The sequence below is a fragment of the Octopus bimaculoides genome, chromosome 20 (assembly GCF_001194135.2).
Source record: "Octopus bimaculoides isolate UCB-OBI-ISO-001 chromosome 20, ASM119413v2, whole genome shotgun sequence".
In the NCBI taxonomy this organism is placed as follows: Eukaryota; Metazoa; Mollusca; class Cephalopoda; order Octopoda; family Octopodidae; genus Octopus; species Octopus bimaculoides.
In genome coordinates this window covers 13,837,587-13,851,615 of record NC_069000.1, presented here as the reverse complement: position 1 = coordinate 13,851,615, position 14,029 = coordinate 13,837,587, and the positions used below count along the sequence as shown (strand labels likewise).

Sequence of the window (14,029 nt, the reverse complement as noted above, 5' to 3'; positions counted from 1 at the left end):
CCATGCGTTTGTTCTTCTATATTTCTTTGTAACTGTATATGTGTGTGTTTATCTGTCTGTGGGTCTGCATGTTGTGTCTGTGTTTTCAGGTTCTGTGCTTTTAGGTTTCTGCAACTCTGCGTTATCTTCTACGCTTCCGAGTGTATGTATGTCTGTGTGTTTATGCATCTGTATATCTCTGTCTGTGCGATTGTGAGATTGTATGGTTCTGTGGTAATGTTCTGCTGCTATTATCGTCTTTCCTCAGTGATCCCACTTGATCCTGTGATTTGTATTTTTTCCCTTGTTCGACTTTCGGCGATGAGCTCCTCCTTTCTCTCTTCGTTGATTTAGCTTCCTCGAAATCAGCTCTCTGCTCTTCTTCCTGTGACTGATTCCTCTCCTCTATCACGCCTTCTTGCGTTTCCATTTCTTTGTTTTCTATTATTTCTGGGCACCTTCTTCTAATGTGACCTCTTTTGCCACGTTCGTAGCACTTTGGAGGTCTCCCCTCCAACATTATGTCAAGTTTGTCCTCGTTAGGCAGTTCCAGTGTCTCTGGTATGTCACTGTAAACTTTCTGACTTGCTATAAAAAGCACATTCAATCCAGACCCCGAACAAATAAATTGTTGGGTTCTGCTTATCATAATTGTCCTTACATCTTCTCCTTCTCTTTCAGGAAAAACTGCTGCCATTACCTATTCCAACTCTATTTTCGGTGGGATCCTACCCACTCTAATCCACGTTGGACGTCTACCCAACTTATTGGGAAAGAGCATCCGATTTCCTTTAGCTAGCGTCTTATTGGCGTATTTCTTTGCTGCCTCCTCCGATACAAATGTGATCTCTACAGACGCGTATGTCTTGCCTCTTGTAAAAAACAACACATCTTCTTGCAATTCCTTCAAACGCTCCTCCACCTCCTCCTTCGTTGCACTCTCTATTCTTCTATTTTTCCTTGAAAGGATTTATATTCCACGACTCCAATTTCCATTTTTTTCTCCTCTGATAGGGCAAACTTTACGTTTGGCCCCTCCTTCTTTATCATTTCTTTATATTTTCCAATTTTCTCAGCCATGTCTTCATTCCAATGTATTTCATATTGCTTCAGCAGGCCTGGGACGACGGAAGCTCGACTCCCCGTCGCTGCTGCATACGTCTTCATTTTCTCCATCTCAGCAACGCCCACCAAACAATAGTGGCGTTATACTAAAATAAATCGCAGCTAGTAATAACACGTCCGACCAGTAAACTCACGGAGACGAAATACCGCTAAGCATTTCGCCCGGCGAGCTAACGTTTCTTATTTCTTTACTGCCCACAAGGGGCTACACACAGAGGGGACAAACAAGGACAGACAAACGGATTAAGTCGATTATATCGACTCCAGTGCATAACTGGTACTTATTTAATCGACCCCGAAAGGATGATAGGCAAAGTCGACCTCGGCGGAATTTGAATTCAGAACGTAGCGGCAGACGAAATACCACTAAGCATTTCGCCCGGCGTGCTAACGTTTCTGCCAGCTCGCCGCCTTAAAGATATTACAGATCTTGGATCATCGGATTAACAATGACTTAAAGTGCAGAAGCAAACTGATTCAACACTATCAGAGATTTCTGCGTGAGGAAGTTCGATATGGTTGGACAAATGGATTCTAGAACCAATGGTCTCCATGCCTTATCCTTTGTTTGTATTTCAGAATGAGGAAGGATTTATGCATGGGAAGAGGAAATACAATTCAGGAAAGATGCTTCTAGGAGATTGAAGACTTGCAAAAGACTTACAATTGATTAACCAGAACCAGTCGACCAACTGCGTAACTACTCGCTGCTAATTGTTGTTATTATATGTGACCTTTAAGAAAATATTCAACAAAGCTTGCTTTTCTTAACTTGATGCCAATAACCTAGCAGATTATTGTACCTTGTAAAGTGATATGGTGAGAACAGTTGGACTGTGTACGGCAATATTAGTGAAAGTGAAAAGGCGGCGAGCTGACAGAATCGTAAAGCACGCTGGAAAAATGCTTAGGGTTAGGCTCGAATTCCGTGTTCTAAACTCGAATTCCGCCGAGGTCGAGTTTGCCTTTCAACTTTTCGGGGTTGATAAAATAAGTATCAGTTGAAAACTGGGATCGATATAATTAGCTTACGCCCTCCCCACAAACTTGCTGGCCTTGTTCCAAAATTTGAAACTAATATCAATGAAATTGATGGGCTAAAAGCATTATGTTGTGTGAATCAGTATTTTGTTGCTCCTGTCATTGAAACTCACATTCAAAATATTGTGGGACGGTCGAAGATAATGAGGTCAAGGTTGATCAGGACAGCGAAGGGTACAAAAGAACAATTGCTTGAGAGTCACCTCGCAGAATACTGATGGAAATCGAAATTTCGAAGATGGGAAAGTTCTAATTTCATTTTGAACTCGCTGTTTAGATTCACTTGGTCACCTTGTGAGAAAGATTTAGCCTTGAGAAACAATTTCTTAAAACCACCTGCCTTTGAAAAGAATTGAAAGCAGTTGAAACATTTCTCATATTTTATTTCAATTTCGACTATTTAATAAACTGTTATTGAGTGGAATTAAACACTTTTTCTTATTTAATCTCCGGCCGTTTTACCTCATTTTTTGTTATTTGATCTCAGACTATTGAAAAATATTGCATAATTTATTATATACATACATGTCTGTGTGTGCATATATATATATATATATATATATATATATAAATATTAGTTATAGAATAAAAACGCTGTGGGTTAACGACTCAACATATCACACCCCCTCGATGAACATATATAAGATATACAACATAAGCCGTCAAACATAAGAAATAAGAAGATATAACGTAAGAAGAAATAATAAGAAATATATCAGAAGTAAGATGCAAGAAATAGAACATATAGTATAAAATTTTATACACGAATATATTGTTTCAACCGACAACGTACCATAAAATCTATTGGTTTCCTAATAAGAAACCATCAATATATATATATATAATAAAAAACAAACTGAATTTCAACCTAAACAAACCAATTAATACTCGGCCGCACCCACAGAAGTTCCGATAAGCCAAACAAGCCGGTCGCAGGTGCGACAGCGATAACACAGAAAACCAATGAATATTTATCCATTTGTTCTCCATTCATAAAAAGCATTTGTTTTGGTTTGCTCACATTCGATTTTGACCACAGTTCAGTTGCTGTAATGTGTAAGATATTTTTAGAACCCAACGGGCAACACGAAAAGCTATATTTAACATGTGACTGATGTTAATGAAACCAGGAATCTGAACAAGAACGGCCGATTCGGTTCGCCGAAACTTACTGCCAAGTCAATTAGATAACTAGGTTAGTAAAACAAAAGAAATTGCCGCTGATACATACCAACGAATGACATCGCTTTGAACTTAATCTTGGATGTTGATTACTGCTATAGTGAGGAATCCGAGAGGCAGAAAATATCCAATGTCTCGTACATTTGGACGAATGGACAAAATAGTTCGCCATTACAGGCTGAGATTTAGTAGTTTGTTTTTAAAGGGAAGCCACTCTCGAATACTAAAACTCAATTATAATTACTAAAAGATTCTCGTTTCTTTATATGGAACCTTAGCTTATTTTATTTCTGATGAAAAACTTGTCATTATTTGGCATTTCACCAATGATCGGTGATGTTTGCCAAGTAATTGTATATTGGACACGATGTTTATTTTTAGTAGTGACATACTCATGTCAAGGATTTACAAATCTTGATCGTTTTGAATGTTATAGTATATTTTTACTGATAACCCAAGTCGGCTTCGTTCAAAGGTATTCCAGTCGTAATTGTCAGTTTTTTTCTCCAGACAGTGTGTTTATGACTATATCATTTAATATTTAATTTCTTTTTAAAATTTCTTTTGTTGTTGTTATCGTTGACATTCAGCCGTGGTTCGATCGAAATATGGTTGCTATTTCTAGCAAATAAAGCGAGCGTGTTGATGTTTTCATTGGCTCGATGTAATTAGTAGTATAGTAAAAGCTACATATAATAGGTACGTGTCTGCGTTTCCAATGGTCTCCATATGCATTTTATATTTATTACTTTTTTTTTTTTTAGATTAAATAAAATTTAAAGAATATTTTATTTTTTTTTGAAAATTATGGGAGCGAATTTGCTACGAAAAAATTTATATGTTCGTTGTTCTCCTTAAACCGGAAGATCAAAATTTGCCGCGAAAATTTAACTTAAACAAACAATGGCAGGTGTTGCTGTCCATATGTCGCCTGCAGAAATAGAATTTCTTGCGGAGAAGGAACTAATTTCATTTGAGCCTAATTTTACATATTCTAATATTTATTTAATCCAAGTAAGTCGATCGTTGTTGTTTTGTTTTTCTAGATTATTCTCCGGATTTTTTTGTTGACAAGATGAGCGTTTTTCTCTTTTTCCTCTATTGAAGAAATACTCGTTTCCAGCAACTTAGCAATCAATAAATAAATGAATATTTAAATAATTTTTAAAAGGAAATTAAATGAGAAAAAATAAGTAATTTTTTTTTTTTTTTATATATTTACTAAATTTGTTTTCTGAAAGCCATTAAAATGTTATAATTTCGTAAATTTACTGGCGACGGTAAAGCGTGTACGCACACCATCCTTTTTCGGCTGTTGGGTTACGCCGAAAACGGGGTGGCGTGCATATTCTTTACCTTCGCCAACTTACTTATGTGGGCCCTTTATTGTCATTACTAACGATTGATTTTAAATCCAATGTTGACATATTTTATGAACTCATGTCTTAATGAAACAGTTTTGCTGCTTATGTAAATTCTAAGTATTTAAATAATAAATTCGACGGGAGATAACTCTAATGTGCTCCAGCATGTTTAATTGAGAAAACCCGCAAAAACAGCCCTGAGCAGGAGTCGGTGAACCGGGTTAAATTACCCCTAGTGGGGTAAAAATGAAAATCTTGGAGGTAATAAAGATTCATTAAACATAAGTAAAATTATATATGTATATAAAAATGTGTTCCTTGTTACGATAGCTATTTTTCTTCTGGCATCCAATGTAATTTGGACGTGTAATAAAATAGACTCAATAAACCTTTTGAATTAAAAACATCTATGATTTACTTCCTTTCAAATCAAGGGTTTAACGTCGGCTTAAATAAATATATTGTGGGGTAATTAGTTAAAGAAGTTCCCCGACTCCTGGTCTTGGGCAAACTGTGGCCCGTGTGACTTTCTAAATGGCACGCCGACGAAAAATTATCTTGAGTTTTATTTGTAGTGTGGCCCGCCTGACGACGAGCCATTTCTCATGCGATCTGCTTGTCGACAAAGGTTGTACATGCCTTGCTCAGTCTGCTAGATATCATATACTGGAGCATTGTGTATTATTTGTTTTCCCTCTTTTTATCTACATAGGGCGATTTTGGTCCTTTTGAAGCTGGAATACCAACTTCGGTTCCTTTGTGGTTAGCAGTGAATCTAAAACAGAGATGCCGTGGTCGAATTATTCCTCCAGCATGGATGAATATAGGTAAAGGATTTCTCTGTTGATATCAACATGCTGATACAATAACTTTTTGTATTTTTATATATTTTAGATTATTTTTTTTCTTTTCTGATATAGGTTGGGCATATCTGCTGCAAATCTAAATAATTAGAACAAACCCTTTGATTTGAAATAAATTTTTACAAACTTTTTTCAAGTTACCACTTCATTGCCTTCAGAATAAAAACCGTGTATCTTTTCTCTTTCTCTGTATTAATCTTATTAAAAGATTATCGAGAATTTTTTTTCTTTTTTTACACTGAACATTAGATTATTATAACCTCAAATACAAAACACTGACTAGTAAGTAATATAAGGTGGAAAATTGTGTTTTTCCTTTAAAAAAAAAGAACTAAGGTTAAGAATTTTATTATGAAAAGCCTGATGGCTTTATCCAGTAAAATACTTTTTCTTTAACAGTATTTACCCAGATAACACATTATTGTTTCAAATTTCAATGAGATAAATCTGCTTGATGCAAAGATATTGCTTCTGCATGAGGCTAAAAGGCCCTCAGAAGGAATTGATTAATTTCACTGTTGGTTACTGAAAGTGTGTTCTACTAAATCCGATATTTGGAACTGATGAGGACAAACTTAATGTTAGTGAATTACTTCTGCAACCAAAAGTTTTTATTTGATATTTTTTAAAACTTCAGCTTCATCTCAACATTATTTTATAATGAGACTGGTACCTCTCTGCCTTTCCAATATCCTGAAGTATCTTATAGATTTATTACCTAGAATTTACATCAAAATCACTTGAAGTTTTAGAATTTTATAAAGCCAAAACAGGTAGAGATCATGATTTGGAAAACACATTTTAATCCCAAAATAAAGATAATTATTGCAAACATTGGGACGATTTGACTGGAGACTGGTGAACCAGATGGCTGCAACAGGCTCCAATCTGATCTGGCAGAGTTTCTACAGCCGGATGCCCTTCCTAACGCCAACCACTCCGAGAGTGTAGTGGGTGCATATATTTGTATGTATGTAGGTATAGATGTACATAGATATATATGTGTGTGTGTATGTATATATATATATATATATATATATATAATATGTGTGTATGCACATACATACCCTTGTATGTTATTTAATAACTTCATACTTTAAATTCTTACTGATCAAAATTTCACTTGGAAGTTTACTTTTGACATGTTTCAGATGACCTTAATTTGAAAAAACAAGAAGAGCTCGAGAGCAGACTCTTCACAAAAATGCCATCTCGATATTACATTGAAATAACACAACTTCTGCTCAAAAAGTAAGTCACTTTGGGTTCATGTTGAACATTTTAGTGTGCAATTTTATGTGCATCTAGAGTTATAGGAAATGTTTGTAAGGAAACCTAAGTAAATCAGTAAAGAGCATAATGCAATTTTCCCCTGAAATGTTGTGGACTGGGTGTTTTTAAGTGGTACCTGTGCTGACAGGGTCACCAAGTACTTGCAAAACAAACAAAAAAAAAATGCTAAACCGTTGTACTACACTTTGACAATTTTGATATCTTGGCAGCTGAAGCAGCTGGAGATACGATGCTTTGACCAAAAGAACTGGCTATTGCAAGCAAAATTAAATATTGAAAAAATAAAACGCATTTGGCCAATTTTGGACATACAACAGTTTAACATAATAGCAACAGAAGTCATAGTCCTGAATGAGTGTATCTTGCACTTCAATCTCTCTTGTGCCTCTTATCTCTTTTGATAAGACAGCTCCAGGTTTTATGGTACAAGCTACCTGTTTTTAAAATGATCTAAAAACATCTCATCAAAAGTTAATGTTTATTATGAGAGGTTGCTGAAAAATTCCTGGCTCTGAGTAAAAGAAAATACAAAAGGATCATTTGATTATGATTTTATTCAACATATTCCCTTCTCAGATTCACACACTTATTGCAGGAGTCCTTCAGTTTTTCTAAGCCCTGTAAAAGAACTTGGAAGGTTGGGCCTCCAACCAGGCCTTTCACGATACCCTTAAAGCCAGAAACTTTTTGGTACCCTCTCTTATATTCTAAACATCAGCTTAATAAGGGTTTTGAATTTTAGCACAAGGCCAGCAATTTCAAGGTAGTGGGTAAGTCTATTACATTGAACCTAGTATTCATCTGGTACTTATTTTGTCACCCTTGGTGGAATTTGAACTCCAAACATTAAGACAGATGAAATGCTGCTCAAGATTCTGCTGGCTCACTGCCTTTTTAAACCATCAACTTAATAATGACAGTTATTTTACTAAATTCTTCGTTATTTTCAAGATTAATAGTAACAAAATATTGTAGCAAAAGGGTTAAATAGCAAACATAACTATGGTTAATAAGTGATTTTACTCATGTTTCAGTGCTCCTGAAGACATCCCCAAAGCTGATGAACTACGAACTCTTATTAAAGACATCTGGGACTTGCGCAAAGCAAAATTACGAAGCAGTATTGATACTTTCATCAAAAGTGATGCCACACATGCTAAGGTAACTCTTTGCATAATTTATTGTATATAGAGTCGGTAATTGCTATGCTAATTTCTACGGTGGGGCTTTGGGTAAAAGAAAACACAGGAGTATCAGTTAATTATGATTTTATTCCAATGGAAAAATGGACATTAAATGATGATGATGAGTGAACTCCCTTAACCTTTGTCTTCCTAGTCTTATCCACAATGTATCTGGACAGTGCAGATAGGTTGCTATCATCACAGCCAAGGAGCTCTGACTACAACTCTGCTAGACAGATGCTCTGGATCAAACTAGAAATCCATCTCTCCGAAAGTAGATTTACAGTGTGCCTGCCTGGTCACCAACTTGTGCATTTCTATAGTTCCATGTTCCATAATTGTGACCATTGCTGAGTTGATCCATCCTTATTTTACTATTTTGTACCAGAGTGCCACTGGTAACATGTAATCTAGTACAACCTGTTGCTTTGTTTGGTCAACAGTGACTAAACTGACACCCTTACCAAGCTAGTTGGGTGAGGATGATTGTTAGAAAGTTAGGATAAAGAACAAGACCTGTCAAAAAGGATGGATTACACAAAAGTTTTAAAACCACAAAACTCTTACAATAATGCTTCCTTTTGATACATGATTGAGATGTTTCTTATTTATGATGCCTTTTCTTTTTTCTCTCTCTCTCTTCAGCTGAATCATTTGACTCCAATGGAAATAAATACTATCCGTGCTGTACTTACTGAGACCATGAACCATATAAATGTACTAAGAAATAACATTCATACAAAATATACAGGAAATTCACAAGATATATGAACATTTAATAATACTCATTAATAAAATTACAAATCATCTCTCTTACTGTTTTCATTTTTGTTATGGTTTGATATTGTTTCGATAAGTTAATCATGCTGTATTCAGTCTGTTAAGCTAGATTAAGTGAGAACACAGTCCCTCTTTCAATGGATGGCATTACAATTAACATCTATTTTTCACCTTGAGCCTGGTAGTTCATCCATTTACCTGTTTTTGCCACCTAGGAGAGTTGTTGGAGTAGAGCCCTAAGGCACCTTCACCATAGTTTTATCAGAAACAAGTATCATTAGACTTTCTCAAGCATGACCAACTGAGAGTATGGATATTACTCAACCATCTCATCTGTGACCTACCCTGAGGTCTCCTGCCAGTTGGCTTGGCTTCAAGAATATTTCTTATGGTTCTTTCCTGTGGCATTCTAATCACATGTCTGCAGTACTAGAGCTGTGACTTCTCAATGCTAACAAGTAGCAGCTCGACCTGGAGAGACTCCCTGACCTCTGAGCCATGCACCCTGTCAAGTAACATAAACTCCTACTTCCCACCACAAACTTCTCCACTAATATGCAGAATGCACTGGGAAGACTTTCTTGAGAGGGTCAATGTCTCAGTCTTCACAACACTAACTCTCATCTTTGTAGCAACACTCGGTACTGAACCCATTCAGTGCTTGCTGGAGATCACCTGATGAACCAAGCAGCAGCATGTCATCTGTAAATATCAGCTGACCAATCCTACACCTACCAATTGTGATACCACTTCTGCAATGACTACATATGTCAATCCAGTTCATAAAAATTATGAAATGGAGAGGTGAAATACACACTCCTGTCCAACACCTACATAATGTGGCTGTTGGGAAGAGATGAAAATAACAACAATGAGGTATCTCAGTGGACTATCAAAGTCTGAGGTGAACAGAAGGGTGATGGGGATCCAAGAACCTGAAAGTGTGGGTGGATAGAGATTGGGAGAGTGAAAGGAGATTGGATGTGCAGGTGTGTGTGATTAGAATGAAAGTGAAAGTGTGAGAATGAGCTGACAATATTCCTTTTTATTATATAGGCACAAGGCCTGAAATTTGTGTGGTGATGGGTACTTATTTTATCAATTCCCAAAGGACAAAAGGCAAAGTTCACCTTTGCAGAATTTTGAACTCAGAATGTTAAGGCAGATGAAATGCTGTTAAGTGCTTTGCCCAACTTGCTAACAATTTACTTGGCAACATTAAAAAGTCTTGAAGTTTTCACAAAGATGGATGAGGTGCAGAGATGCTGAAAGTTTGCTGTCTTATATACTCTCTAGCAGTTTCATTACATCAACCCTAGTGCTCAGCTGATAATTATTTTATCAAACCCAAAAGGATTGGCAGGATTTGAACTCAGAACATGAAGAGCTGGAAGAAATACTGCCAAGCACTTTGACATGCAAACAATTCTGCCTGCTTGCTGTCTGAAATGTAATGACAACAAAAAGTACATCTCCATAATCTCCAAAATTGATGACCAAGTATTCACTATGATACTGGAGATATTGTTATACCTTCTTACAAAACATGGTTAAATGAGTAAAAATGTCCTCCATGTTTTCAACTATTTACTAATAATGCCTGTTTTATCTTTTGTTAGTTACACTTGGAGTAGCTTTTCAACTACACATTCCTACAACTGCCTCCATTATAACACCTTAGTCCACTTCAGCAGCCATAAAAGACAAATGAATACTAGAGGAAAGCTGCAATTTACAATGTAACATGTAGAGCAAGACACCTTATTTCATGTTGCTCTAATTCACTCAGCTGTAGAAATGAGTTGTGGCATCACTGGTGCCAAGGCGTGTCGGCCTTTGCCTTTCCCTTGGATAAGATCAATGGCATGGAGGCGGGAGGCTGGTATGCATGGGTGACTGCTAGTCTACCATAAACAAACTTGCCTGGACTTGTACCTGGTTGCTTGTTGGTAAAGCACATTCACTGGTTCAGTGTTCGTTGGGTATATAATTAATGAGAGAGATGGAAGATGGAATATATGAAAATCTTTATTGATTACTACAATTTCTTGCAAGTGGGATACACCTCAACCTGTTGTGCAGTATCCCACCTGTGAGTAATCAATGCAGGATGGGTTGAAATGATTGTAGTGATCAATAAAGATTCTCATATATTCCATCTTCCCTCTCTCTCTCATTAATTATATGTGTATATTCTTTTATTATTTTGCTTGTTTCAATCATTTGACTGTGGCTATGCTGGAACACCACCTTGAAGGTCTTTAAGTTGAACAAATCGAGACAAAGACATATCATAAGCCTAATACTTATTTTATTGGTCTCTTTTGCGAAACTAAGGTATGGGGACATAAACACACCAGCACCGGTTGTCAAGTGATGATGGGGACAAAGACATACACACACACACACACACGTATACAATGGGCTTCTTTCAGTTTCCATCTTCCAAATCAACTCACAAAATTTTGGATGACCAGAGGCTACAGTAGAAGACATATGCGAAGGTGCCACACAATGGGACTGAACCCAGAACCATGTGGTTGGTAAGCAAGCTTCTTACCACACAGCCATGCATATACATATATATACACACACACATACACATTTATATACACACACACACACACACGCACATATATATACATACACACATTAAAATTACTTTTCAGATTAAAAAACATAATAACTAGCCCTGTCTTATTAAGAGTGCCAACAATTATAGTATACTACAGTACAGTACGTAGTTCAATAAATAATAATAATAATTATAACAACAATAAATTAATTATAAGAAAATTTACCTTTTTTTCATCTTCAGATGTAATATTACTTTGGTAGACTTAGACTTATTTGTGTCATGAGACCTAAGACTCATAAAGGTGGAGTTTAAACTTAGTTGTTATGGTGTATAAATGACTGAAATTACAACACTCTCCACTGAATGGGTACCAGTTCATCACACTCTTTATTGTAGGAGAGTACAAAAATTAATCAACCATTTCCTTGGAATTTGGAACAAAAATATTAGAACTACTGCCTTAGAATTTTAGAAAGCTAACTGCTAAAACCTCACTAGCTTAAAGTCATGGCCAAAAGTTTGAAACATTGGTCTGAAAATTAGAATTTTTATATTAAATGCTCATATATATATGTTGTACATATTTGAAGAGAACTGTACTTGGGCATAATAATTTTAATTTTTAAAAAAATACGTTCCAAACTTTTGGTCACGACTGTTTTGAGTGTTAATTTAATAAACAATAATTCTCTCTTAATCAAATTGCTTAACTCTTTATCATTTAATCCGGTCATATCTGGCGAAAATATTCTGCCAGTTTTATGTTAAACTGACCACACCCAACCTCTCACACCTAGGCCACAATGTCATGCTAAAAATACTCAAACGTATCATTGAAGTCTTGAAACTACAAGATAATTTACGATTAATTCAAAACAATGTGAATAAATAAACAATACACTTGACAAGGAAATCTGAATGTTAAGTAGTAAAAATATCTCTTTTGTTTTCTTTCCTAAGTATCTTAATTAACTTATTTTCAAATATATTTTGCATCTCATCATTTCTGTTTATTTATTTTATCTAACATAACAATTGATCGTCAGTCGCAACTTAAACTTCATTCCGGAAATACATGCACTTCTTTTCAAACTTCTATTCTATGTAAATTTATTTTATTGACTCGGATCAGTTTACTATATTTTTATGATAAAGAAAAGGAAAAGGTTTCATGGAGACCAATGCACGAAACCTTTGAATCACTTTGTGACTTACGTCAATTAAATTAAAAACGTAATAATAGAAAATTGAGGTAAGGGAAATAACTCATGTCACTTGCGTTTTTTTTTTTTACGTAATTACTCTCTTTAACTTGTTTCAGTCATTTGACTGCGGCCAAGCTGGAGCACCGCCTTTAGTCGAGCAAATCGACCCAGGACTTATTCTTTGGAAGCCTAGTACTTATTCTATCGGATCTCTTTTTGCCGAACCGCGTGAGACTACGCATGCGCACGGCGTTACTACACGTTTGAAGTATTAGCACTCAACCGACAAAACTCAAAAAGATTGGTACAAATGTAAAGATTATTGTTGGCACTCCGTCGTTTACGATGTCGAGGGTTCCAGTTGATCTGATCAACGGAACAGCCTACTCGTGAAATTAACGTGTATGTGGCTGAGCACTCCACAGACACGTGTACTCTTAACGTAGTTCTCGGGGATATTCAGCGTGACACAGTGCGACAAGGCTGACCCTTTGAATTACAGGCACAACAGAAACAGGAAGTAAGAGTGAGAGAAAGTTGTGGTGAAAGAGTACAGAACGGTTCGCCACCATCCCCTGCCGGAGCTTCGTGGAGCTTTTAGGTGTTTTCGCTCAATAAGCACTCACAACACCCGGTCTGGGAATCGAAATCGCGAGTCCGCTGCCCTAACCACTGAGCCATTGCGCCTCCACACAAATGTAAAGATAGAACACCTACAAAAAAATCATCATTGTGTTGAACTGTAAGAGTTCTCTGCAAGGTTCTTGAAGCATGATATCAGTAAACAGGTGTCACCTTAGTCTACTGGCTGTGGACAGCTGACACTTTCCATCATACCCAGCAAAATAAGCTGAGAAATTTCATCAAATAATAATAATAATAATAATAATGATAAAGTCTGAAAACAAAAGAACAACAATAATGATGATAGTACTTGTAATTATTATTATTATTTTTGCTATTACATACTTCATCAAAAAAAAATATAGACAAATACATGTATTTGTTTTAAATCATATACGTTTTTGACTGATATATTTAAAAATGCACCTACAATTGCCCTTTAGAAGAGCAGAAAATCCAATACAGTGGGGAGGGAGTAGTGTCTTGATAAAAAAACCTTAAAAGTCAATACAGACGAGTATGAATCATAGTTGTACTCGGGTTTCCTTGAAGGGGATAGTAGTTAATTTCATTAAATACATATACCTGAAAGGGTCCACATTCACTCTTAGTATTTGAATATTTTGATATCAGCCTATTGTTTAACATTCAGGGAATTTGAAAGAAGAAAATATCAATTTCTTTTTTATTTTTACCTAAAATAAAGTTATCTTTAATTTTCAAATTTATATGTATTTATATATTTCAACTATAAAGTTATAAAACATTGAAAAAAAAAATGATTGCAAATATCATTAAAAACGTGTGTGTG

The 14,029-nt window shown here is 35.8% G+C and overlaps 2 protein-coding genes across 5 annotated transcripts in view; one reads left to right on the top strand and one right to left on the bottom strand.

Annotated features, from left to right (window-relative positions):
* LOC106882430 (transmembrane protein 143) overlaps positions 1 to 11,848 on the bottom strand; it is a 31,055-nt gene extending 19,207 nt beyond the window's left edge. For 2 of the 3 annotated variants that reach the window (XM_014933106.2, XM_014933107.2), the window contains exon 1: positions 3,377 to 3,968. In XM_014933106.2, coding sequence (XP_014788592.1) covers positions 3,377 to 3,499 — 123 coding nt within the window. In that variant the 5' untranslated portion in view covers positions 3,500 to 3,968. Of the gene's footprint in view, positions 1 to 3,376; positions 3,969 to 11,612 lie in introns of those variants that run through there. The other variant, XM_014933108.2, reaches the window with a different exon arrangement.
* LOC106882431 (DNA replication complex GINS protein PSF2) lies at positions 4,069 to 8,844 on the top strand. Of its 2 annotated transcripts, none has more exons than XM_014933110.2 (5): positions 4,069 to 4,341; positions 5,404 to 5,518; positions 6,706 to 6,805; positions 7,882 to 8,008; positions 8,677 to 8,844. In XM_014933110.2, the coding sequence occupies exons 1-5, from the start codon at positions 4,231 to 4,233 to the stop codon at positions 8,800 to 8,802; spliced, it is 579 nt and encodes a 192-aa protein (XP_014788596.1). In that variant the 5' UTR covers positions 4,069 to 4,230; the 3' UTR covers positions 8,803 to 8,844. The 2 variants fall into 2 exon arrangements, with proteins under 2 accessions (XP_014788596.1, XP_014788597.1); XM_014933111.2 differs by lacking the exon at positions 4,069 to 4,341 and adding an exon at positions 4,536 to 4,952.
* Positions 11,849 to 14,029: the final 2,181 nt, after the last annotated feature.

What these genes read in the sequence shown, in the direction of transcription:
- LOC106882431 (XM_014933110.2), top strand. Translation starts at nt 4,231, where the DNA reads ATGGCAGGTGTTGCTGTCCATATGTCGCCTGCAGAAATAGAATTTCTT. An exon ending in TCCAGCATGGATGAATATAG is followed by an intron (nt 5,519 to 6,705) that starts GTAAAGGATTTC and finishes GACATGTTTCAG; the next exon opens with ATGACCTTAATTTGAAAAAA. An exon ending in GTGATGCCACACATGCTAAG is followed by an intron (nt 8,009 to 8,676) that starts GTAACTCTTTGC and finishes CTCTCTCTTCAG; the next exon opens with CTGAATCATTTGACTCCAAT.